The sequence below is a fragment of the Vipera berus genome, assembly GCF_964194415.1.
Source record: "Vipera berus genome assembly, chromosome: 3".
NCBI lineage: Eukaryota > Metazoa > Chordata > Lepidosauria > Squamata > Viperidae > Vipera > Vipera berus.
This window is the reverse complement of record NC_138204.1, coordinates 6,889,416-6,916,446: the sequence shown is the minus strand read 5'-3', so window position 1 is coordinate 6,916,446 and position 27,031 is coordinate 6,889,416. Positions and strand designations below refer to the sequence as shown.

Sequence of the window (27,031 nt, the reverse complement as noted above, 5' to 3'; positions counted from 1 at the left end):
AGTTAGAACTATTAATCAGTGCCATGACGTGCCTTCAGAAGTTGTAGATACTCCGTCACTGGAGGTTTTTAAGAAGAGATTGGACAACCATTTGTCTGAAATGGTATAGGATCTTCTGCTTGAGCAGGTAGTTCGACTAGAAGACCTCCAAGGTTTCTTTCAACTATGTCATTCTATTATTCAGCTTTAATGGGTAGCAACATGTGGGCAATCTGATCTAGGATTAAAACTTAAATATTGTAAAGTCAGGTCTAATTAGTATTTAAACCGGAGGCCATCAGAGAAAATCATAGCTGTTGACTAGGTGCGAAGTAAAAAGCCCACATGCTGCAATAGGTCATTACCAACACAAATCACTTCTATGTTGTCACCCACAAAATAACATGGATGAATCCACGAATCCCCCAGGAATCAAGCTCAACGTGAAGGTATCTCAGAAGGTGGAAATCTTTTGCTTCACTTAGGCTGATACCCGAAGTTTAAGCAGGGTTAGATGTTTTGCACACTTTGATATGACACCGTCAAGAAATCCCAAATCTGCAAACTAAACAGGAAACCTGAAAAAATATCTCAGGAGGCCATAGCAAACCACCTCTATAGTGATGTAGAGAAAACTACATGAACATGTCCATTAAGTCATTAAGGATCAAGATTAACTTGAGGGAATTTTGACCTTCTTACTTTTCCCCTGAAAACAAAGCTCAGGCTGAAGAAAGATGATCATTGGATCTTCTGATCAGCACTTCTGCTATTTTAACATTGACTACCAATACCATAAAAGGTTTTGTTGTTTTTTTTTGAAAAAAAGATGAATACATGGCTTAGGAAAGATCAGCTGCTCAGAAATGGTTTTATAATCCAGGTGGTACTCTTACAGCTGATGTCTTTTATAAGCCACAATGACATTAAGATGGCAATACAGGAATCCTGATGTCATGCCATCAATGAAGTGATGATATCTGTCACACCACTGGGTGATAGAAATGCATAGGTTGTGTCATTTGATGCCTGTGTCACCATTTGTCCCATCCATGGACACCAATGCTCTTGGTCTGCTCCAGAAAACATTCTGCAACCCGTCCTTCCTTCGTTCACCCATAGATTGTCCTCTGACTCAAGCAGCACCTAAGTGGGGTCATCTTTTTTCCCCCTTTGCTATATTTTCTTGATGGTGGCCATATTTGGTAGCAAGAATTCTTTGGTGTCTTCTCAGTTGACCTTCCAAGCCATTGACCTGGCAGCAAAGAAAATCAGTAGAGTGATTAATAGGTTAGAACAGGTGGGAAGCAATGAACATGGCAGTCATTCTTAATTTAGTGTCCTTCAGAGATGCTAGACCAGGGGTCAGCAACCTGAAACAGTGAAAGAGCCACTTGGAACCGGTTCCCTCACAAAAGGAAAAACTGGGAGCCGCAAAAAATGTGTGTGCATGTGCGTACATGCATGCATGCGCAGAACAGGGTTTGACTGAAGAGTGGAGCCAAGGCGAGATATGCACTTACCCTGCATATTTGAATTGATTGGTTGAACTTTTTTAGTCCCACTTTTTTTTGGGGGGACTGCACATGGCAGAGGACTGGGAGCCGCAGGAGACGGCTGAAAGAGCCACATGCGGCTCCGGAGCCGCGGGTTGCAGACCTGTGTGCTAGACTATTGCCCCAATGGCCTGCCTAACAGCATGATGGAAAGTGCAGTTTAAGACTTCCAGAGTGTAAAAGATTGAGGAAGGGTGAAGCAGAAATTACCTGATGACTAGAGTCCTACATATATCATGGTTTATGTTATTGTGATTTAGAAAATCATAATTGGCAAGGTCTGCACCTTTTGCTAAGTCCAAATCATAGGGTGCACAAAGCCAATAACCCTTATAAATGTCAGGGACTTTGAAACAAAGTGATATAACCCAGATCTCCCCACCCAGGTACCTGCTTCCGAAGAGAAAAGATGGTTTGCTCAAGTTCCTTCACTAAAGATCTGAGGTCTTCTTCTGGGTTCAAAGGTGATTCCTCCACCCTGTCAAGAAGTGAATAAGAGAAAGACTAGAGCTTTGCTGGAGTGTGTCTGAGTGAGAGAAAGTGTGTGTTTGCATAAGAGCTTCAGATAAAGTTGGGGGAGAGATACCCTGCTTACGGCAACTGGAAGCAAAAGGTTGAAGGAAATGCTACCTCTTTGCTACTTTAATCTTATTTTTAGATTTTTATCCCTTGTGTGTCTAATCACACTTGGCCAATAAACCTATTCTATTCCTATTCTGTTCTGTTCTACCCACTTTCTTATTTTTATAAATAGTTCAAGGCGGCCAACATTCATAATGCTACTTCCTTATTCTATTTTCCCCACAACAACCTGTGAGGTGGGTTGGGTTGAGAGAGAAGGATTGGCCCAGTCATCCAGCTGGCTTTCATGCCTAAGGTGGGACTAGAACTCACAGTCTCCTGGTTTCTAGCCTGGTGCCTTAACTACTAAACCAATAACCACTAAACTATACTGCAGTCAATTTCTCAAACCACATCTGGTAGCCTTAGCTTAGTCCAATGTTTCTCAATTGGCTTCTTCATCTGACTGGGGAATTCTGGGGGTTGAACTCCACACACAATGTAGCTGAGGTTGCCTTAGCCCTTCTATGGATAAGCCCAGAAATATATTGATTGTGCAAAAAAATATATACAGAAGATGAGTTTTTAAACAATTCCATTAAACCTTAGCTATATAAGTATATGAAGAAGAAGCTGAGAAAGATACCTTGGTCCTTCTAAGATGGCCTTGGATGGATTTTCTTCTGGATAGCTGAAGATTGATGATCTTTTGCTTCGGAACTGCTGTGAGAGAGCCCCTAATTGACCCCTTGTGTTGCAATCTAGGACAAGAAGAAGAGCTTGACAACTTTGGAAAAACTCATAAATGCCCATATCTGTCATCTTAACTTTCTTCATTCTTCCTGCATGGAAACGATACAGGGGGAAACCAGCTATATGGGTTTTATATAAAACCATATGTTCACTTTTCTTCCCCAAAAGCTAATCTCAGGTCAGCAACACCCCTTGACATTTTTATTGAAGAAAACGCATAAGAAATGGACACAAATTGGATATCTGAAAGGACCACATCGAAACATCAATGGGGGAACATTTATGTTCTCCAAGAAATTCTCTTATTTAGGATAAGAGTGAGGCCACACTTGGAATACTACCTATATTTCTCGTCACCTTGGTAGAAAAAAAAAGGTGTTGAGACGTGCAGAGAAGAGCACCAAAAATGATAAAGGCTCTGGAGGGCAGGACAAGAATTAACAGGTGGAAAATCAATAAAGAGAGATTCAACTCAGAACTAAGGAGGAGTTTCCTGACAGTGAAAACAATTAGTGGAATGGCTCGTCTCCTAGAGAGAGTGCTCTATCACTGTAGGTTTTCAAAAAGAGACCGGACAGCCATTTGTCTGGAATGGCATAAGTTCTCCTGCTTGAGCAAGGGGTTGGACTAGACTAGAAGACCTCCAACATCCCTTCCAACCCTATTATTCTATTTTCTGTACAATCTTTGAAAACATATGCCTCAAAAATACCATTCCCTGGGAAATGGCTGAACTTAAATTCATCAGAAGATTCACCTCCATGTGTCACAAAGAATGAAATTTCTTAACACACATGTATCAACTTGCACTTTTATGCAAGGACGATGTCACGCTACCTACACTGAAGGTCAGTACAGGTGAATTCTCACCTCTTTTATCCTTCCCTTTCTCCACCTTTCAACAACAGCTTTATGTATGGGTGTGTCTAGGGTTAATACACAACCAGACACAGAGAGCCCCGCCGATTTTCCTTAGGAAAATACTCCAGGAATGTACTCCCCTAAGGCAAATGGGGTGGAGTGGGTAGAAGATGAAGGACAAAGGAAGAACTGATTATCAATCATTTTTTTTATTACAGTCACAGATCAGAGATGATTATGAATGAACTACATATTCTCCTGAGAACGGGCATAACGTAAGTGACCAACATCATCCAGAAGCAGCTGTTCGATTGATGGAAATCAGACCTAAAATCCTAAATTCTCCTTCTGCTGCTGTCATCGATGTTCATCACCACCTTCTAAAATTGGTTTAGAAGAGAATATTTGTAACTCAGGGTTGAGTTACAAAGTAGGAATTGAATTGCACTCAGAAATCCAATAAAAGAATATAGCTCAGGGTTCAACTGGTCTCTGAGCTTCATTTTTTTCTTACAGACATTTCATTACCCAACTAAGCAACATCATCAGGTCTAGAAGAGTCTGTAACAGCCACTATGTAGGAGAGACAGGCAGAAGACCAGCAGGGTGCATCCATGAACACCAACTGGCAGTTTGAAGACATGATGGAAGCTGAAAAAGGAAACAGACCAAAACACCTCCTCACCAGCAATCAACACCCAAATAAGCAGAGATTTAACACCAAGACAGACCAACAATCAAGCAATAAACAATACCCCAATCGAAAACTACCAGCACAAACAATCGAACTGTAAACAATAGATCCACCTGTAATCAAAGATCCACCAAGATGAAAACAGTATTCCCACCACCGACAAGGCAGGTCACTTGTATGTACACAGGGAGTAAAGCCCACCCCTTTCTAGCACTGATGATGTTACCTAGTTAGGTCATGAAATGTCTGCAAGAAAGCAAATCTAACTCAGAGAGCACCAAGGATTCCACAATTCATCTCTGAGATATAGATATTCTCTTTTACTGGGTTTGAGTGCAATTCCATTCCTGCTTTTTTCTTATGAAGTCCATGACTTAGCTACCCTGTATCAGCGGGTCTTTCTTCTCCACATAGAAGCAGGCCCTCACTTCCATCCTCTGGATAAAAATGTATGAATTGTTTCCTACTTTTAAGAGATTGAGGGCAGGGCCCCAGAAACAGTGGATTTGGGTAATGGATCGTTCTTTGTGTAACAGTCTCTGCCACCTGTCTGCCTCAAGCTAATTGGGAAATAAAATGTCTGCAAGAAAACAACCAAACTCAGAGACCACCAAGGACCGCACAGTCCTCCTCCTCCTCCTCCTCCTCCTCCTCCTCCTCCTCCTCCTCCTCCTCCTCCTCCTCCTCCTCCTCCCTCTCTTGCAGCCTTGATGATGTTACCTAGTTGGGTAGGTCTGGAAGGTCTGCAAGAAAATAACCAAGTTCAGAGAACACCAAGAACCTTACAAAATTAGTTTTTTATTTTTTTTAAGGTTTTAGCTTGTCTTCTAAGTGTAGAAAGGCACTTTTTTGACCTATTCCAGCAAAGTGTCCCCTTGCTGGGGATTTCTTCACCTTCGCAACAGTCTTTCCACACGCGCAGCTCCACCTGGGGAATTTCACTGCAGTCCACCATGCCTTGTGGGAAGGAGGCCACCTGGAAGACATCCCTCTGGAGCTGCTGGATGTGATCGCTGTTGTCACAGATGATGCGGGCCAAGGACCCCTGCTTGATTTGAGTGAGCTGGGCTGAAGTAAACACACCTGGGTTTTCATACCAAAACCTAATAGAGGAAAGACAAAAAGATGAGGATATGGAACATCTGGAGAATTTCGGGCCAAGCTTGAAATGCTGTAATAGAGAGGGAGGCAACATTTCCCCCTATTTGTTAAAACCCCTACAGGGGGCTGAGCTAAAATGTTTAAAAAGAGTTTAAGTTAGTTGCAAGATGTCACTGCCTCTTCTTTATCAGACCTCACATTGCTGGATGGACCTCACCACTGGACAGTGATGCCTTCCTGCCTCTTAATTTATTTTAAACTCACCTCTCCCTTTAGCATCCCTGATTTGGTACAATACAATCTATTTTGCCCCTGCTCACCAGTTTGGGTAACACTTTTATTTTGAGGGTTTATTTAACTAAGAGCAAGATGATACAGGTAATCCTCAATTGATGACCAGAATGGAGCCCCAAAGTTTATGTTGCTCAGTGAGAAATCTGTCAAGTCAGATTTGCCCCATTTTACGACTTTTCTCGCCACATTTTTTTAAGCGAATCACTGCAGTAAATTAGTAACACTGTTCTTAAGTGAATCTGGCTTCCCCCATTGACTTTGCTTGTCAGAAGGTCGCAAAAGCTGATCACATAACCGCGGGACACTGTGACCGTCTTGAATGTGAGTCAGTTGTCAAGCATCCAGATGTAAATCATGTGACCATGGGGATACTGCAACAGTCGTAAGTGTGAAAAATGGTCATAACTCACTTTTTTCAGTGCCGTTGCAACTTCAAACGGTCACTAAGTGAACTGTTGTAAGTCGAGGACTACTTGTACAGTGTCAAAATTCTGATCTTCAATAGTTTTGGGAACCATAAGATGGGGATATGGTTTTTGTAGTCACAAAACGAGAGAAGGTGTCTATCCTGAGCTAGGTAGTGGCCCGCTGGAAATCTTTTAGGCTGATTTTTTGGTATGTTTCTCCTACATTTACTTAAGTGCAGAAAGTAAGAAGTAATTTCAATGAGTGAATGACAGACTATATTCCAAACAGGTGCTGTTCAATCTTGGAAAATTTCAAATATATGGACCTCAACTCCTAGAATTCTGGGAGTTGAACACATCTTAAACTTGCCAAGTTTGAAGAATGATCAACTATTGGGATACTGGTTGTGCCATTTGAGGTCCCATCAGAGTATTCACAAGCTCAGTGGTTGAGACCCAAATAAGAGAGATGGGTGGTTGAATTATGAGTGTGAACCAACCAGCCAGCTAGTTAACCAGCCAGTCAACAACCAACCAGCCAGTTAGTTAAGCAGCCAACCAACCAGCCAACCAACTAACCAACCAGCCATCCAGCAAGTCAGCCAACCAACCAACCAACCAATCAAATCAACGAACCAGCCATCCAACCAACCGACCTACCAACTCACATTTCCAAATTTTTGCAGTACTGAATATGAGAGGGAGCTGAATCCATAAGGAACTCAAAGTTAATTTTGGGCACAAAGGAGCATCATTTTTCCTTTCTCTAGATGTGCTAGGTTATATCTTAGCAAGAATAGATGGGAACTCATCAGATAGGAGATGACTAATGTAAAACACGCTCTTTGCAAGGGCTGGTGAGTCTTGAATAAGGCAACAGATTCCCCAAGGAAATGGGGGAAAAGCCATCTGGTATATGGGATTTAACAATAAATAAAATAAATACTGCATTTTGTTTATAATTTTTACTCTGGATTGAAAGCCCCTTTTCAAGGAAACTATTATCCTGAAAAGTAAGATACAAATAGCTGTAAGAAATAATAAATTATGATCAATCACCTCAACAGCAAATTGCTCAGATGAAAAGATGGAAGAGCAACTTTCTCCAATTTGGTGCTCTCCAGATGTATTGTTGGATGTCAACTAGCATGATCTTTCTGACAAGGTTGATGGGGACTGACTTCTAGCACAGCTGCTGGCTGCAAGACTGAAGAAGCTGGCAGAGAGACTCGTTTGTGAGGAAAAAGTGGGAATTACCTGTCGCCATCTCGGAGTCTTCTGAACTGGGTCACCAATAAGCACATGAGTGTTGGTCCTACTCTGCTTCCTGGGATAACATCTTCTACCATCAAGGCTGGAAAGAGGTCAATATTTTTTGTAATTCCATATAAGCTGCAGGAGTGGAGGAGGAAATGGATTTAGAGATACGGAGCAGATTCAGAGCAAAGTTTTCATTGGGAATGAAATTTTTATCTTGCATCAAAGAGGGACGAAGGGAATTGAATATGTTTATCCTCAAGAAGTGTTAGCAGGTAAACCCAGCACAATATTGGACAGATATCTTGCCTATGATATTAGACTGGGAGAGCTGTAATGTCAAAATTGATAGCACATATCCATAAAGAGCCAGGGGGCATAATTGGTCACCATTAAAGACCCCGAGCTTGTCAGCTGGAAAACCAACAGCCCAGGTTTGAGACCCAAGTACCGCATGAGGTCATGTTACTTGCCCCAGCTCCTTCCCACCTTGCAGTTTGAAAGCAAGCAAATGCAAGTAGATGAATAGGTACCACTTTGTTGGGAAGGTAACAGCATTCCGTGCACCTTGGCATAGCTGTGCTGGCCATATGAAGACGGAAATATCTTCAAACAATGCTGGTTCCCTCAGCTAAGAAACTGAGATGAACACTGTCCTCCAGAGTCGGACATAACTGGACAGGGGAAAATTTTTACTTTTATCCATAATGAAGTTTAACTAAGTTTAAGCAAGAATGGTTACATAGGTGATGAGTGTACCCTTGGGAGACTTGAAAAGCCAGGTTAGGGATACATTGTCATGGAGATCTATCTATGTGGTTGCTAGGAGTTGAAAATGATTTGATGGCACATAAGCAAGTAGGAATGGCTCCCGTATATGAAAGAGTGTCATCTGGCAGGACTCAGAAAGAGACTCCTGTAATGTATTGGGCTTTGTCTTGCTAAGGAATTATCACGTGGGGTTAATTGCTGGAAGGTTGCTCAAGCAGGGAAGCTAGCTAACGGCTCCCAGCTCCTCAGAAAACCCGTCTCCAGTGCTGCCATTGGCTGCCTCTAGGGCGGCAATAGGTTGTTTTAAACCTCTTGGCCGCCACCTAGAGGCCAGGGTATAAATTGCTGCATCGCAGCCCTGTTTCTCAGTTCAGTTCCTGCAACCCAATGAAGAATGATTCTTGCTGATCTCACTTGCCTCGTCTCGTCAATCACGCAACGAACCCACTGTCTAACAACCCCTTCTTGCTTTTTGCCCATCCTTTGGAATGTCGTCTACCTGGACCTTAGATTGTCCCCAATCTTCCCATTCTTTAGGAGCTCTTTAAGACATGGCTCTGCCTCTCTGCCCGGGGGTTCGGCAACGGTGGAGAGCTCTTAGAATAGCTGTATTGTGCTGTTGGCACAATGAATTCTGCTGCTGATTAAAATTTTCTGTTTTAAATTGATTATGTATGGTTTTTGTAGACATTTGTATCTTGGTTTTTTTGTTGCTTTTATTGGATTGTTTTTAACCTGTTGTCACTTAGATGATTAAGCTAAGATTGGATTGTTTCTGAGGAGAATGATGGAGATGGGATGGGTGACTCTATAAGCTGAATGATGGAGTAGGAGTAGGAGTAGGAGTAGGAGTAGAAATGGAGGCTTCTTTAGCCTCAGTTGTTCATGTTCGCTGTACCTCCTGAGTTTCTCCCTGATCTCCAGATTTTTAATTTCATTCTTCAGTTCATCAAACTCCTGAACAGAGGTGAGGTTGCAGAAGACCCGGAAATCGTTGTAAGGAGGGATGCCATGATCGCGTCCTCTCTGGATATTGATGGCCGCCAAGTCCAGGGAGACCGAGTGCACCATTGAAAACAGCTTCTCTGTCAGCTCCATATTGAGGAGTTCAGAAGGCACCCGCATTTTCCCGGGGACCCCAAAAAGCCCACGCAGAAGGGGATCGATGCCACCCTCCTGGATGATCCTGAACGGGGAGAAGAACGCCTTGTGAAGCGGGACGTGGCCTTGCTGGGTGGTCTGGAAAGTTTCGTTCAACCGGTAGAGTTGTGGGTGGATGAGGGTGTGGCCGAAGCGAAAAGCCGCCGTGGCAAATACGTTCAGGATGCCAGCATTGGTGGTGGGCTCGTAGCCTTTGTAGTCTCCCAGGACCTTCATCCCAGCTTCTCCAAGGATCTTGGGAAGCCAGTGGGAGTAGGTGATGTGCTGCATCAGGGCCCCCACAATCTTGCGAGCCTCATGATAGATGGTGTCCCCATCCCAGTGAGGATTCAAAGCCTGGAGCTGGGTGGCCACCCGGTTATGCTCGCGGAACCACAAAGTGTGCATGGAAGTCAATCCCAGTTGCTCGTTGGCCCGGTGATCTCCAGCCAAGAAACATGGCACCGGGCTCTCACTTTCATCCCGCATGCACTCGGTCGGCGGTCCGGTGGCAAAAGGCAGGAGGGGTTTCCCTGAACTCAGAACTACCTGGCCTGACTTCAGAAGCCCGTTCTGGTTGCCAAGATCCCGCAGTTCGAGAGACTCCTGCTCTGTGCTGCCGTAGACGTTGGAAGCGTCGATGAAGGAGGTGAGATGGTTGATCTGCTCCCGGGGGTAGACGGAGTTCAAGAGCAGGGAGGTCATCCCGCTGCCACACACGGGGCTGGAACGCACAAAGAACATGCACCGTCCTCGGCGGACCCGGGGGTCATTCTTGGGGATCATAATGGAGAAGCAAGGGGGATCATTGCTGCATACTTGACTGCATGATGCCCCGTCCGAGAAACGGGCCATGCTGATTGCAGCCACTGTCTGGTCCAAGTCGTGGTCCAGAAACTGCCCCCACTGCATAAGCATGTGAGTGAACTGGTCATCCGGGGTAATGGTCTCTGTGCCAATCAGGGCAGTCGAGACCAAGCGAGGCAGAGGGAGGGGGAGATCCCTGGAATCTTCCACCAAGGAGAAGCCACGGGGGAGGTTGAAGCCATTTTGGTAGGCGGGCTTCAGCAGCCGTTGGAAGGCCGTGAGGGATGCGCCCCACATAGGGTGCTGGAGGTTATTGCAAGACCCATCGTGAGTCCGGTACTTCTTATGGAAACAGATGTTGGAGCAGTTGGGGGTGCGGCGGTGGGCGGAGCAGCCCGATAAGTTAGCAATCATGTTCAGGTAATGTGGGGAAACGAGATCGTTGTAGCGATAGCCTGCAAGACAAGATAAAATGTTGGATTGGAGTTAAAATTAGAATCAAAATAGGTGAGCTACATTTGTTTGCTTTTTTCCTGCCTTTATTATTTTTACAAATAACTCAAGGTGGTGAACATGTCTAACACACCTTCCTCTTCCTATTGTCCCCGCAACAACAACCCCATGAGCTGAATTGGGTTGGGAGAGTGGGACTGGGCCAAAGTCACCCAACTGGCTTTCATACCTAAGGTGGGACTAGAACTCACTATCTTCTGGCGATTGGCCCAAAGTCACCCAGCCGGCTTTCTGGCTAAGGCGGGACTAGAACTCACAGTCTCCTGGTGATTGGCCCAAAGTCACCAGCTGGCTTTCATACCTAAGGCGGGACTAGAACTCAATATCTTCTGGTGATTGGCCCAAAGTCACCCAGCTGGCTTTCATGGCTAAGGCGGGACTAGAACTCACGGCCTCCCACTTTCTAGTCGTCTACTTTCCTGCAATCTGCTTAACTTTGCTGACAAACCCAGCATTGTTCCTTGTCTTGGGGGGGGGGGACACACTAATGAATAGAATTTCTCAGTTCATGAAGGCAGCGTCTCTTTCAGTGGCTTGGGATGTTTCTTCCCAGCTTCCTTGCCACCTGGGCTCTGTGAGTATATGAGATGCTACCGTCTTTTTCCTGATGGTTTATGTCTGTTCCAGACCTCAACTGATGACCACAACTGAGCCAAAGCTTCTGTTGCTACGTCAGAGAGTTGTTAAGTGAGCTTTGTCCCATTTTACAACCTTTCAAGCCACAGGTGTTAAACGAATCGCTGTAGTTGTTCACTTAGTGACATGGTTGTTAAGTGAATCTGGCTTCCCCCGTTGACTTTGCTTGCCAGAAGATTGCAAAAGTTGATTACACGACACTGCGAAAGTCATAAATATGAGTCAGTTGCCAAGCACACTGCGACGGTTGTGTGAAAAACGGTCAGAAGCCACTTTTTTTTCCGTGCCACTGTAACTTCGAACAGTCACTAAATGAAAGGTTGTAATTCAACGACTATTCGGAACAGAGCCATTCAATATGAAATTGTGTAATTTATCTTTTTTTTTTTTAAAAAAAATGGCTTTCCAGATTTCATAGTGGGATAATTTAACAGCCTTAGCGGAGGATGCCTAGAATATAGGAAACGCCCAATAAATTTTGCAGGAAGGTCTGGTGCTCCTCCTAACCCCTTAGCAGGAAAAAAAACTAAATCATTTTTTTCCCAGCAATATATTTTTAAGACTAAAAAAAAAAAAGGCAGGGGCAGTATTTCACGTTATACCCGTTCCATTCATGTCCACGAATAATCCTTGCTGCACGTGATCCTGAATGAGCTGCAAGGTCCTTTCAAAGATTTCTCCAGCCCGCGCTGTCTCGATGGTATAGGGGTCCCGTGGATATCTGAAAAGGGCCAGCAGTTCATTCGGTGTTTTGGGTCTCCTGTTTGGGAGGGACAGAATGTGACTCTTTTAGCAGCTCATCGTATCTTGCAAACTTCCATTTCTGTATTGTAATATTTTCCCCCAGTTAAATTCCTGACTGGTGGATTGTTACCAATAGAAGAGAATATTTGTACTTCAGCATTCAACTGTGGGATCCTTGGTGCTCTGTAAATCTGGTTGTTTTCTTGCAGACGTTTCATTACCCAGCTAGATAACATCATCACTGCTGGAAAGGGGGTGACGTTTGCAGAAGGAAAAGAAGGAGAAAGAGAAGGAGAGCAGGAGGAGGAGGACTGTTGGGTCCTTGGTGCTCTCTGAGCTTGGTTATTTGTTTGCAGACATTTCATTACCCAACTAGGTAACATCTTCAGTGCTGGAAGGGACTGTAACAGCCACTATGTAGGAGAGACAGGCAGAAGACTAACAGAACACATTGATGAACACCAACTAACAGTCAGAAGACACGAAGATAACTCCTTAATTGCACAACACAGACCTAAGTGGGAAACTGTAAGCAACCTAGATCAAATCAAGTCCAAAAATGTTAAGAGAATTCCTGGAAGCCTGGCACCCCTGACGAATCAGCCATCAACAGGCAAATAGAGATAAACAACATCTACATAATATTCAAAAGAGGCAAAGCAAGCCAATTGTATATAAACAGAGACCAAACTTCATACCCTTTAAGGACTGATGATATTATCTAGTTGGGTAATGAAACGTCTGCAAGAAAACAACCAAGCTCAGAGAGCACCAAGGACTCCATGGTTGATTGTTACCTGTTGCATCCACCTGATGTTCAGCATGGCAACAAATCTCATTACATGTGAATAAAATTCCTGATAGGCTTACTTGCTGAACAGTTCAGTGCGTGTTGAATTGATGGCAAAATCCACACTGCTGATGGCTTCCTGGATGGAGGTGGCTACGAAGGTATCACCACTCCTTCTGATGTTCGTGGCTTTGTTTTAGCCCCACCCAGGTGAGAAAAAGAAGAGAATAAAAACGTAATTAGTTTAGAGGATTCATTAAAACTAAGGCTCATTTTACTACTATCTCAACAGCTTGTAGATAATGCAGATACACCTTGCTTACTGACTGACTGACTGACAGACAGATAACCTTTATTGTCATTTTTTTACTGTGGGCACGTTGGCGCACGTTAAAAATGAAATTTAGTTACTTGCTCTCAAAGTGTACACAAACATAACACACATTTAAACATTATATACAATACATGATACGTTAGTAACCCAGTTGTTAAGTGAAACTGGATTCCCCATGGATTTTGCTTGTCACAAGGTCGCAAAAGGGGATCACATGACCCTAGGACACTGCAATTGTCATAAATATGAGCCAGTTGCCAAGTGTCTAAATTTTAATCACGTGACCCTGGGGATGCTGCAACGGTCATAACTGTCAAAAATTGTCATAAGTCACTTTTCTCAGTGCCATTGTAGCTTCAAGCAGTCACTAAATGAACTGCTATAAATCAAGGACTACCTGTATTCTATCTTTATTTAACCTTGAAATTTCAACCTGTATCCTCAGATACGGCTGCCGGTTCTCTTTGTTATCTGCCATTTTAATATTTCCCATTGTCAGAAATGTGCAAGTGGTTTACAATGCATGATTATAACACAGAGTAGATTAAATCAGCACAAAGCAGAGTATTAACTTAAAAAGTAGAAGGAAAGAAAAGGATGATATGAAGGAGGCAGGGTTTTGAGTAGGGAGCAGGTTTGCCATGGGGGGGGTCAAAAAAGTCAAGATGGCAGCCACAATCGTACAATCAAAGCCCCCTCCTCTTTTTATGCACATCATTTACAATATGTGTAAAAAAGGCTGGGACTTCAGTTACATTGTTGGCCACCCTCTTAACATTTTGACGCTGTCTCCCTGGCAGGCTGTTAGAAGTCTCCTTCCGACCTCCCATTCTGTGCAAAAATGAAATAAAATCCATTTTGAAGGAAGAATCTCTCTGTTTCTCTTACTGATGATGGTTAGCTGCATGGCACTGGTTGTAAACCCAGAGCTACTCCTGGCTATGCATTCGTATCTTCCTTGATCTGCCAGTCCCAAATCTCGGATGGATAAAGTGCCTTCCTGGCTGATGTGGAACTTGCCACTCTCTGTGATCTGAATCCTGTCCTGGTGCAGAAAAAGGAAAGAATCTGGAGCGTGAATAGAATTCCCTCTGGTGGGGAGACCACAATCTTGTTCACAGTAAAACCACCAAGAAGGGCAACAAAAAACAAAATGGTGTCTGCAGGTAGGACTATCTATATTGTAAATATAGGTAATCCTCGACTTACGATCACAACAGAACCCCAAATTTCTCTGGCTAAGCCAGACATTTATTAAAGTGAGTTTTGTCCCATTTTACGACATTTCTTGCCACAGTTGTTCAGTGAATCACTGCCGTTGTTAAGTTAGACCAGGGGTGTCAAACTCAATTTCATTGAGGGCCACATCAGCATTGCGGTTGCCCTCAGGGGGCCAGGTGGGTATGGCCAGGGTGGGCGTGGCCTACTGGGTGGGCGTGGCTAGAGTGTGTATGGCCTACTGGGTGGGCGTGGCCAGCTCTACATCGTTCGCATCAAGGGTGCCTATGGGGGCCTGGGCAGGAGTGGAATAGATCTGAGGGTCTCTGGCAGAAGGAGGGTCTCTGGGCCAGGGCCAAGGCAGTGGGGGCCGTTCCCTCACTGTTTCCAGGATGGCTTCGCGGGCCGCATGAAACCACTTCGCGGGCCGGATCCAATCCCCCGGGCCTTGTGTTTTACATATCTGAGTTAGACACACGGTTGTTAAGTGAATCTGGCTCCCCCCCCCCATTGACTTTCCTTGTCAAAAGGTCGCAAAAGGGGATCACGTGACCCTGGGACACTGCAACCGCCATAAATATGAACTAGTTGCCAAGTGCCCAAATTTTGATCAAGTGACCAGGGGGATGCTGCAATGGTTGACTGTGAAAACGGTCATAAGTCACTTTTTCCAGTGCTGTTGTATCTTTGAACAGTCATTAAATGAACGGATGCTGATGCTGAGACTAGAAAGAGCACAGAGAAGAGCGACAAAGATGATTGGGGGACTGGAGGCTAAAACAACCGTTGCTGGAATTGGATATGTGTAGTTTAATGAAGAGAAGGACTAGGGGTGACATGATAGCAGTCTTCCAATATCTCAGGGGCTGCCACAAAGAAGAGGGAGTCAAGCTATTCTCCAAAGCGCCTGAAGGCAGGACAAGAAGCAACGGATGGAAAATCAAAGAGAGAAGCAACCTAGAACTAAGGAGAAACTTCCTGACCTTGAGAACAATCAATCAATGGAACAACCTGCCTCCAGAAGCTGTGAATGCTCCAACACTGGAGGTTTTTAAGAAGAGACTGGACAGCCATTTGTCTGAAATGGTATAGGGCTACCTGCCTGAGCAGTGGGTTGGACTAGATGACCTCCAAGGTCCCTTCCAATTTTTTTATTAGGGGAAAAAACTGCTCGGGTAATAGGGAGAACTGAGATGGTGTCTCTCACATTTCCTCTGTGATTTTTTTTTAAAGGGAAGAACATAAGAGAAGCTCCACCGGACCATCATCTTTTTATTTCTTATGCTGACTATTACATATTTCCAGGATGCTCGCAAGCAAAGGATAGAGACATACAGGCCATCCTCGTGTCACAAGCACAATCGGAACCGGAATTTCCATTGCTAAGCAAAAATGGTTATTAAGTGAGTTGCACCTGATTTTATAACCTTTTTTTCCCCCATGGTCGTTAAGTGAATCACTGCAATTGCTAAGTGAATCATACTTAGCAAATCCGGCTTCCCCCATTGATTTTGCTTGTCAGAAGCTGGCTGGGAATGACGATCACGCGACCCTGGAACGCCCCTATAAATGCATGCCGGTTGCCAAGCCCCCAGATTTTGACGCTGTGATTCTCGTAAGTGTGAGGACCGTTTGTAAGTCGCTTTTTTCAATGTGACAATCGCTAAATGAATGGTTGAGAGTCAAGGACCCCCTGCGCTCCTCCCTCGCCCTTGTTCGTTGGCAAGGTTTTAACTTTTGACTGTGAGTCACCCAGCGTTGATGATAAGATGGGCGGTTATATAAATGTTTTAAATAAATGAATAAAATTGTCTTTGGGGCCTTCTTGCCCCCCCCAACTTTGAAATGACATGGGGTCTTCAACTAACAGACATGGCAAAACCTGTCCTCTTCCGAGCCAAACCTAACTTGGTAATTACAAAGGCGCTTTTCATTTCCTTGGGGAAAAAATGAAATAAACCACCCTGCATATCTTGCAGGCTCTTATTTCTCTTCTCTGCCTAGAAGACAGCCGTAGAGTTTCCTGGTGGTGTCCTATGCAGGTTTAATAAAAATAGCAATAGCACTTATACCGCTTCATAGTGCTTGACTCCTACCAGACTCCTGCGAGTCTCTTGGATTGCAAGGCGATCAAACCGGTCAGTCCTAGAGGAGATCAACCCTGACTGCTCTTTAGAAGGCCAGATCCTGAAGCTAAAACTCAAATACTTTGGCCACCTAATGAGAAGAAGGAAGGACTCACTGGAGAAGAGCCTAATGCTGGGAAAGGTGGAGGGCAAGAGAAGAAGGGGACGACAGAGAATGAGGTGGCTGGATGGAGTCACTGAAACAGTAGGCGTGAGCTTAAAGGGACTCCAGAAGATGGTACAGGACAGGAAGACCTGGAGGAACGTTGTCCATGGGGTCGCAATGGGTCGGGCACGACTTCGCAGCTAACAACAACAGTGCTCGATAGCCCTCTCTACAGAGTCAGCCTATCACCCCCCCACACACACACCCCAACAATCCGGGTCCTCATTTTACCGACCACGGAAGGATGGAAGACTGAGTCAACCTTGAGCCGGTCAGGATCAAACTCCTGGAGCGAGCAGTGAGTTAGCTTGCAGTACTGCATTCTAACCACTGCGCCACCACGGCTTAGTGCAATGCGCAATCCTGCCAGGCATTCTGCAAAATCAGTCAAGAATGGCTAGGTTGGGTTCTTGCTGAGCTCAGCATGCATCATAAGTGCCCCCTGTCATTAAACTGAAACAGGGCTGGCACAACAGGGCTGGGACAAAGAAGAAGGGGTCAAATTATTCTCCAAAGCACCAGAGGGCAGGACAAGAAACAATGGTTGGAAACTGACCAGAGAGAGAGAAGCAACCTGGAATTAAGGAGAAACTTCCTAACAGTGAGGACAATTAACCAGTGGAACAGCTTTGCCTGCAGAAATCGTGGGCGCTCCATCACTGGAGGTTTTTAAGAAGAGACTGGAGGATCACTTGTCTAAGATGGTATAGGTTCTCCTGCTTGAGCAGGGGGCTGGACTAGAAGACCTCCAAGGTCCCTTCCAGCTCTATTCTATTCAAAGCAGCAACCTTAAAACACCCAGATCATGCAGCCCTGACAAGCTGGCAATTGTGTTTTCTGGATATGACCACTAGATATAATAATAATAATAATAATAATAATAATAATAATAATAATAATAATAATAATAATAATAATAATAATAATAATAAGAAGAAGAAGAAGAAGAAGAAGAAGAAGAAGAAGAAGAAGAAGAAGAAGAAGAAGAAGAAGAAGAAGAAGAAGAAGAAGAAGAAGAAGAAGAAGAAGTTGGAAGGGACCTTGGAGGTCATCTAGTCCAACCCCCTGCTCAGGCAGGAAACCTTATACCATTTCAGGCAAATGGCTGTACAAAGGCATTGGTAACATTCAAGAAGCCCCAAAATACTTCTCTTTTTATCAGAGTTTCTCAACCTGAACAGCTGTAAGATGTGTGGACTTCAGCTCCCAGAATTCCCCAGCCAGTTTTTCTGAAGGTACCAGGCTAGAAACCAAGAGAATGTGAGTTCTAGTCCCACCTTGGGCATGAATGATTTGGGGCCAATCACGGGAGACTTGTGAGTTCTAGTCCCGCCTCAGGCACAATGACTTTGGGCCAATCCTTCTCTCTCAGCCCAATCCACCTCACAGGGTTGTTGTTACTGTTGTTGTGGAGATAATAGGATAAGGAAGGAGGATTACGTATGCTTGCCGCCATGAGTTGTTTATAAAAGTAATATAAGTAAGGCGGGATATAAATTAAATAAATACAGTAAAAAGGCAAATAGAATTTTTGTTCCACGTTCAAAATAAGACACCCCATGTCCCCCACCTTTACACAAAAGGCATTCCTGCTTGTACTAAGTGATAAATCATCAGACCTTCGCCCACGTTATTGTTGGTTGTGGATCCCCGTGGGCGGTACAAGGGATCTCAATGTCTCGGCCGACTTCTGCAATGGTATCTTGAGGTGGATGAAGAAATACAGGCATAACTGTTTAGGAAAGACAAAGGGGTGGGGAGTGGGGACGAAAGCATGGTATCAGGTTTAGCTAGTGGAATGACTTACCATCAGAAGTTGTGGGTGCTCCATTACTGGAGGTTTTTAGGAAGAGATTGGACAGTCTGAAATGGTATAGGTCAGGGTTAGGCAACCTTGGCTCTTTTATGACTCATGGACTTCAACTCCCAGAATTCCTGAGCCAGCCATGCTGAGGGAAAAGGGAGAGGTTTCCAAGCTGAGCCGTGCTGGCTCAGGAATTCTGGAAGTTGAAGTCCACGAGTCATAAAAGAGCCAAGGTTGCCTACCCCTGGTATAGGTTCTCCTGCTTGAGCACGTGGTTGGACTAGATGACCTCTGAGGTCCCTTCCAACTCTGCTATACTGTATGTCTGTATTTAACTGGGGACAGAAATTAAGGGAAGATGTCTCTTCCAGATGGGTTGGCCAAGAGCGTTGAACTTCAAACCCTCTGGAGAACGCTAGATGTGGGAAGACATGTTTCAAGGGCAGAAGGAAGTCAACTGGCTGGGGAAGATAAGATCAGCAAGAACTTTGTGTGTGCACTTACCACGTGGGGTGACCTTGAGGCTCACAGAAAATCTCTGGGCTCCGACAGCATTGACGGCATGGCACTCATAGTGGCCTTGATCATGAAGTGACACTTGGACCATCTGCAGGGTTCCCGTGGAGAGGACACTGTATCTCCAACTGTTTGGTAATGGACCACCTATGAACAAGGACAGTGTGAAATCATGGTGCTGTTGGAGAAATTCTCCCATGAACTCTGAACTTCACAAGGCCCAAAGGTGCTTCATCAAAAGGCAACTGGACTTTGTTCGTCCTTGAAGATGTCTCTCTTCTCATCCAAGAAGCTTCTTCAGTTCTGACAGTCTTCGAGGAAAAACAAAGTCCAGTTGCCTTTTGAAAAAGCACCTTTGGGGCAACCATGACCTGGATGACTGAGAATCTCCATAGGCAAAGATGGACAAGCTTTCCTTGAAAACAGGAGTGTTATCTACCCAGTGGGGTCCAGTTGATGAGAATGGATTGATAATTTTGGGAGGTTTTCCCTAGATTGCTTCCTGAGGGACATCCCACTGGTCCTGATGCTGAAAGTCCAACTGTAACTGTCCTGTGATCTTCTTTTTGTAGAAGGACAATGTGGAGCAATGGTGCTCTTCCGAGGTTGCAAGACGTCTTCCAGATACATATGGGTTGGTTGAAGAGTGAAAGGGGAAAAACACGGCAGGTGGTCTTCTGGACTTGAGATAGGGGAAAGAGAGAGAGCAGGAGTGGAGTAACAAGTTATTGGAACTAGCTGATGTCTACTTCAGATGATGCCCTTGTTTGACAGATAGGAGATTGGATTAAGTTCCTTGGAGATGCTGTTGGGAATTAAGAGGAGGAGGAGGCTAAAACGGCAAAGGGCCTGGAAAAACCTGAAATCAAGTCCTATAAGGAATGGTTAGAAGGGTTATATTAAGCAAAAAGGTTTATACCACACTTATAGCAGGATTTCTAAAGACTATACTAGGGGTGTCTAACCTTGGCGACTTTAAGACTTAAGGCAAGGGTAGGCAACCTTGGCTCTTTTATGACTCGTGGACTTCAACTCCCAGAATTCCTGAGCCAGCCATGCTGAGGGGAAAGGGAGAGTTTCCAAGCTGAGCCATGATGGCTGAGGAATTCTGGGAGTTGAAGTCCATGAGTCATGAGGGGGGCCATAGTTCCCCCCATGCTGGCTCAGGAATTCTGGGAGTTGAAGTCCACGAGTCCTAAAAGAGCCCAGGTTGCCTACCCCTGAGGTAATGCTTAACTAATACACTGAAATGCCCTAGATCAGGGGTAGGCCACCTTGGCTCTTTTATGACTTGTGGACTTCAACTCCCAGAATTCCTGAGCCAGCCACGCTGAGGGGAAAGGGAGAGTTTCCAAGCTGAGCCATGCTGGCTCAGGAATTCTGGGAGTTGAAGTCCACGAGTCATAAAAGAGCCAAGGTTGCCTACCCCTGGCCTAGGCCTAGGCCCCTTCATGACTCGTGGACTTCAACTCCCAGAATTCCTGAGCCAGCCATGCTGAGGGGAAAGGGAGAGGTTTCCAAGCTGAGCCACGCTGGCTCAGGAATTCTGGGAGTTGAAGTCCACGAGTCATAAAAGAATCAAGGTTGCCTACCCCTGACTTAAGGACTTCAACTCTGGGAATTGAAGTCCACAAGTCTTAAAGTGGCCAGGATTGGACACTCCTGCTTATCTTACTTCACTGAGTGTGTAGAACTTTCTTTGGTGTTTGTTTACATGCTAATTTGGAGGCCACGCACATGTGTGCTCAGAAAAGTTTGTCTTATCAAGGATTTCCTGGTTTGCTAGTTATTTGTGTGGTTTAACTAGCTTAGCCTGGTTGCCAATTATCAGCTGAAAGAAGTTAAGTGATCTTTGCAAAATTGCGTTAGCTTTGTTTGTGATGTATTGTAAATTTCCTGTTTTTGGTTGCTTGCAAGTCGTATTACTGATTAAAAGGAGAGTCAAAGACATAACATTAGTCCAGAATCTAATTTTCTTCCCACACCTTTCCTTAGAACAGCGTTTCTCAACCTCAGCATCCTTAAGATGCTGATGAAGGAATTCCACATAGGTTGGCTGGGAAATGCTGGGAAATTGAAGTCCACCACAATATAAAAAAGATATTGAGATTCTTGAAAAAATGCAGAGAACAGCAGCAACGATGACTAGAGGGCTGGAGGCTAAAGTATACGATGAACAGTTGGAGGAGCTGGGTATGTCTAGTCTAGAGAAAAGAAGAACTAGGGGTGACATGATAGCAGTTTTACAATATTTGAGGGGTTGTCCCAGAAAAGAGGGGACAACCGATTCTCCAAAGACTTGAGGGCAAGACAAGAGGTAATGGGTGGAAAATTATCAAAGAGAGACTCAACCTAGTACTAAGGAGAAAATTCCTGACAGTAGAACACTTAACCTGTTGTGATTCAGGGTCAGCCTGTGGGTTCGGCAGTTGGGTTGGACGACTCAGAGGAGGAGGAGGGGGGTGTTGAAGACCTTGCTGAGGGGGTTGAAGATCTTGCTGATGAGAGCCCTCAGCCAGGCCCCTCCCACTTGGTCACCACGGAGACCCAGCTGTGTGAGCCTGACAGCGTGGATGAAGATGACCCACAGCTGGCCCTGTTCAAGGACGCCCGACGCAGGAGGCAGTCAAATAGGAGTAAACAGAGGAAGGCAATGGGGCTTCTCGGAAGGAGGCAGAGAGAAACCACGCCCTGAACTCTATATAAGGGGAATGTGTGGGAGGGCTGGTTTGCTGAAGGCAACCGCTTGGATAGTTCCTGTTTCTTAAAGCTCCTGTTTTTTGGTTTGTCTTGTTCCGTTTGTTTTTGTAGCAATAAGTTTGGCAGGCGTAATTCCAGCCTCTTGCCTTCTTGTAAAAGGGGTTGTCCCTGCCTTTTCTGCAGGGCCGGTAGCAGGCTGGTACAGAACATAACCAGTGGAACGACTTGCCTTCAGAAGTTATGGGCATTCCGTCACTGGAGTTTTCAAGAAGAGATTGGATAGCCATTTGTCTGCAATGGTATACGGCAGGGGTGTCAAAACTGCTGGCCCACGGGCCGGATGCCTCATAGCGAAACTGCGCCTACCCCATTGCCGGCAATGGGGAAAAAGTCGCGATACGTCACGACACGACACGTGACGTTGCGAGTTTGACACCCCTGGTTATATGTTCTCCTTTTTGAGCAGGGGGGTTGAACTAGAAGGCCTCCAAGGTCTCTTCCAACTCTGTTACTCTGTTAAGGTTGCCGAGGTTGAGAAACACAGGCCTAGTCCAATCTTGGAGGACTCTTTCAGCTTATGTTTCTGTAACTCTAAATCCTCACAGAAGACAGCAATGCCAAGAGAATACCTTCTTTTGTCCAAGATATGATTGGGCGAGGATGTCCATCTGCAGAGCAGGGCAAATCCACATTTTGACCCTCAGTCACGGTCTGATCACTGGGAGCTATTAAAAACCTGGGGGTATCTGCAGGAGGAAAAGAAGGAAAAGAGACATCTACAAGGTTCGTGGGAATGTGCAACCTCCTGTCCACCAAGCCTCAAAGGTTAAATGAAAACCCCAGAGAAAGATTGAGAAGACCAGATTGATTAGGGCAATGTTTCTCAACCTCAGCAGTTAAAAGATGCCTGAACAGGGGGTTGGACTAGAAGACCTTCAAGGTCCCTTCCAACTCTGCTACTCGGGCGATCCCTATTCAACTGATATTCACTAATATAGCTAAGAATTGACATTCACCAATGCAGCTAAGTCAAATTACTCTTCTCAATTTCATTTCTCCTGGGATGTAGGAATTTACCCTTAGGGTACAATAAGACACAGCTCTAAGCTTCAAGGTGTTTGGACTTCAGTTCCCAGAATTCTCTAGCCAGCCATGCTGGCTGAGGAATTTGGGAGTTGAAGTCCACACATCTTCTAATCTAATCTAATGGCTGAGGTTGAGAAACATTCAACTATCCACAAAAACCTAGCAGGAAGATGTATCCTAGTTAAGGTAAGTATCAGAAAGACTCAGGATGTGGGTTGCATCCACACAATCAAAGGTCCATCCCTTTTAGACGTGTAGGCTGGGTGTTTGATGTTCTAATCCTGGCCGCCATCTTGATTTTTTCCAACTTCCTCTAGTCTGGCACCACCCCTGTTCCCTATGCCAATCTTGCCCGTTGTACTGACCTTTCTTTTGAAAAGAAATGAGATGACTGAATCTATACACTGTTGTTGTTAGTTGCGAAGTCGTGTCCGACCCATCGCGACCCTATGGACAATGTTCCTCCAGGCCTTCCTGTCCTCTACCATCTTCTGGAGTCCATTTAAGCTCACGCCTACTGCTTCAGTGACTCCATCCAGCCACCTCATTCTCTGTCGTCCCCTACTTCTCTTGCCCTCCATCTTTCCCAACATTAGGCTCTTCTCCAGTGAGTCCTTCCTTCTCATTAGGTGGCCAAAGTATTTGAGTTTTAGCTTCAGGATCTGGCCTTCTAAAGAGCAGTCAGGGTTGATCTCCTCTAGGAATGACCGGTTTGATCGCCTTGCAGTCCAAGGGACTCACAGGAGTCTTCTCCAGCACCATAGTTCAAAGGCCTCAATTCTTTGGCGCTCAGCCTTTCTTATCTATACACTACCTATTAGGTTATGGATGGACAAGACCTGGAACAAATTCACCACTGTTCTTTGTCACTGTTCAATATTTGAATCTTCTTCTTTTTTTTTTATAAAGAGCCCAGGAAGGTTTTTTTATTTTAAATAATTTCAGGGCAGGGTTTATTTTATACACAAGCTAAATTTTTAGGATCCCCTTTCCCCTCCTTCCCTCTCTTTTGCAAATTCTGATGCTGTACTATTTTGTTAATGGATTGCACCTGAACATGTCTTTTTAAATTTCACTTAGCTCGCTGCACTAAGTGAAATCATTATAAAAAGTACTGTGTAAGGAAATAAGTAAAGGTCATCCTTGACTTAACAACCAATCATTTAGAAACACTCCAAAGTTACAGTGGCACTTGAAAAACATGACTTACAGCTGGTCCTCACACTTACAACTTGCAGCATCCCCAGGGTCACGTGACCAAACTCCAGGCAATTGGCAAACAAAATATACTTACAAATAGTTGTAGTTGGCCCAGGATTATGTGCTCACCGTTTATGACTTCCCAGTCAGCTTCTGGCAAGCAAAGTTAATAAGGGGAAGCAAGATTCATTTAAAAACCATTTGATTCACTTAACAACTGCAGTGATTCATTTAAGAACCGTGACCAAAAAAAAGATAATTGGGTGCAACTCGCTAAACAACTACTTTCCTTAGAAGTGGAACTTCTACTCCCAGTTATGTCATAAATTGAGGACTGCTTGTAGAATCGACAAATGAACTAGGCAAATAAAGCTAGTTTACATCTTAGCTCTGCTACTTTTCAACTTAATCTTTTTCCCCCCCATGCTGAACTACAGGTAGTCCTCGGCTTACGACCGCAACTGAGCCCAAAATTTCGATGGTTAAGTGAGACAGTTGTTCATATAAATTTAATAAAATTCAATTCAATTCAATTTTGCCCCATTTGACGAGCTTTCCTGCCACCGTTATTAGGTGAACCACTGCAGGTTGTTAAGTTAGTCACGAAGTTGTTAAGTGAAGCCAGCTTCCCCATTGGCTGTGCTTGTCTGAAGGTCGCAGAAGGGGATCACTTGACCCCGGGACCCTGCAACCGTCATGAGTCGGTTGCCAAGTGTGTGAATTTTGATTACGTGACAGTCGGGAAGTGAATCGCTGCGAAGATCATAAGTGTGAAAAACAGTTGCATCACTTTTTTCAGAGTCTTTGTCATTTTGAACGGGCGCTAAACAAGGTCTACCTATAGCCGACTTTAGTCTAATAATTTATTGCCTGTCTAAGTCTGGCGGTTCATATTCTCACGGCTACCCTCCATGGCATGGGGCCGGAGTACCTCAGGGAACATCTGCTGCCGGCATTAAGCTCCCTGCGCTCTGTGCGTTCCCACAGAGAGGGCCTCCTCAGGGTGCCACCGGTCAGAGAATGCCGACTGGTGGCCCCCAGGGGGAGATCCTTCTCTGTGGGCACCCCGGAGCTATGGAACCAGTTACCGGTTGAGCTCCGGACGGCGCCCGATCTGCGCTCCTTTCGCCGCGATCTGAAAACATACTTGTTCGAGCAAGCCGGCCTGGCCTGAGGGGGGATTGGTGGGGTTTTTTATCATTTTTATTGGGGTTTTTACTATGTATCAATTGTATTTTAATCGGGCATGCATTTAATTATCTTTTAGTTTTTGTAAATTTCTGTGTTTTATTCTTGCCCTGTACACCGCCCTGAGTCCTCCGGGAGAAGGGCGGTATAGAAATATTAATAAATTAAATTAAATTAAATTACCTTGCACGATGATATTTGCTGTGGCCATAATAGATCCTTCTCTGTTAGTGGCTTTGCAGCTATATTTGCCTTCATCCGACAAAGTGGCATTTTGAATGTAGAGGCCACCAGAGCTGGTGATGGTGAAGCGCGGATCTGGGGGCAGCGGCGACCCTGAGCTCAGCGTCCAGACAACACGAGGCGGGGGTTGTCCAGACACCCCACATTCCAGAGTCACACTTTCCCCCACCAGGACTTCTGTGTTCTGGGGATGGATGACAAATGTAGGCTGGGCTGAAAACAAAAAGGACAGGGAAGCGCTTAGTTGATAAGAAACTCAGATCATTTCAGAACATTCCGGCTCAATATAGAACAGGGGCCTTCAAACTTGGCCCTTTTATGACTTGTGGACTTCAACTCCCAGAATTCCTCAGCCAAACCTGGCCCTTTTATGATTTGTGGACTTCAACTCCCAGAATTCCACAGCCAAACTTGGTCCTTTTTTTGACTTGTGGACTTCAACTCCCAGAATTCCTTAGCCAGCATGGCTAGCTAAGGAATTTTGGGAGTTGAAGTCCACGTCATAAAAGGGCCAAGTTTGAACATAGAACAGAATATTAGAGTTGGAAGGGATCTTGGAGGTCCTCTAGTCCAACCCCCTACTCAAGCAGGAGAACCAACACCAGGGATTCTCAGCCTTTTCTTCAGCACGGACCCCCTTTAACTACCTTTTGTGGCCCCGGATCCCCAAAACTTAAGATTTAAATCATAACATTTCTTCAAGCCTCAACAGACCTCCTGTGATAACATTGCACACCTACCCACCAGGGATCTGCGGGCCACAAATTGAGAACTACTGTCCTATACCATTCCAGACAAATGGCTGTCCAGTCTCTTCTTGAAAACCTCAAGCAGTGGAGCACCCACAACTTCTGGAGGCAAGCTGTTACACTGATTGTTCTCACGATCAGGAAATTTCTCCTTAATTTTAGGTTGAATCTCCCTTTGATAAGTTTCCATGCATTGCTTCTTCTCCTGCCTTCAGGTGCTTTGGAGAATAGGCTGACCCCCCCCCCCTTTGTGACAGCTGTGAAATATTGGAAGACTGCTATCATGTCACCCCAATCCTTCTCTTTGATAGGCTAGACCAAGGGTAGGCCACCTTGGCTCTTTTATGACTCATGGACTACAACTCCCACAATTCCTGAGTCAGCCATGCTGAGGGGAAAGGGAAAGGTTTTCAAGCTGAGCCATGCTGGATCAGGAATTCTGGGAGTTGAAGTCCACGAGTCATAAAAGGGCCAAGGTGGCCTACCCCTGGCCTAGACATCCCTAGCTGCTTCAATTGTTTATTGTACGATTTAGCCTCTAGACCCCTGATTTGTTGCTCTTCTCTGCACTCTTTCTAGAGTCTCAACATCTTTTTCGGATCATGATGACTAAAACTGGATGCAGTATTCCAAGTGTGGACTCCCCAGTGCAGTATAAAGTGGCACTATTACTTCACTTTATCTTGAATGTATCCCTTTCTTGATGCAACTCAGAACTGCATTAGCTTTTTTGGCAGCTGCAGCACACTACTGGCTCATATTTACAGTAAGTGATTGTCCACTAGGAGACTGAGATCCCTCTCACAGTGGCTGCTGTTGAACCAGGAGTCACCTATT

General features: G+C 44.9%; 1 protein-coding gene across 1 annotated transcript in view; it reads right to left on the bottom strand.

The window, feature by feature from the left end:
• Positions 1-816: 816 nt before the first annotated feature.
• The window catches only part of LOC308665715 (peroxidasin-like), a 70,964-nt gene continuing 44,749 nt past the window's right edge, over positions 817-27,031 (bottom strand). Inside the window, exons 10-22 of the mRNA XM_081323880.1 lie at positions 25,386-25,658; positions 22,358-22,474; positions 19,017-19,175; positions 18,328-18,440; positions 14,087-14,243; positions 12,945-13,053; positions 11,933-12,090; positions 9,133-10,636; positions 7,464-7,598; positions 5,299-5,507; positions 2,743-2,857; positions 1,926-2,013; positions 817-1,234 (exon numbers count right to left, since the gene is read on the bottom strand). Coding sequence (XP_081180006.1) covers positions 1,136-1,234; positions 1,926-2,013; positions 2,743-2,857; positions 5,299-5,507; positions 7,464-7,598; positions 9,133-10,636; positions 11,933-12,090; positions 12,945-13,053; positions 14,087-14,243; positions 18,328-18,440; positions 19,017-19,175; positions 22,358-22,474; positions 25,386-25,658 — 3,236 coding nt within the window. The 3' untranslated portion in view covers positions 817-1,135. The remainder of the gene's footprint in view (positions 1,235-1,925; positions 2,014-2,742; positions 2,858-5,298; positions 5,508-7,463; positions 7,599-9,132; positions 10,637-11,932; positions 12,091-12,944; positions 13,054-14,086; positions 14,244-18,327; positions 18,441-19,016; positions 19,176-22,357; positions 22,475-25,385; positions 25,659-27,031) is intronic.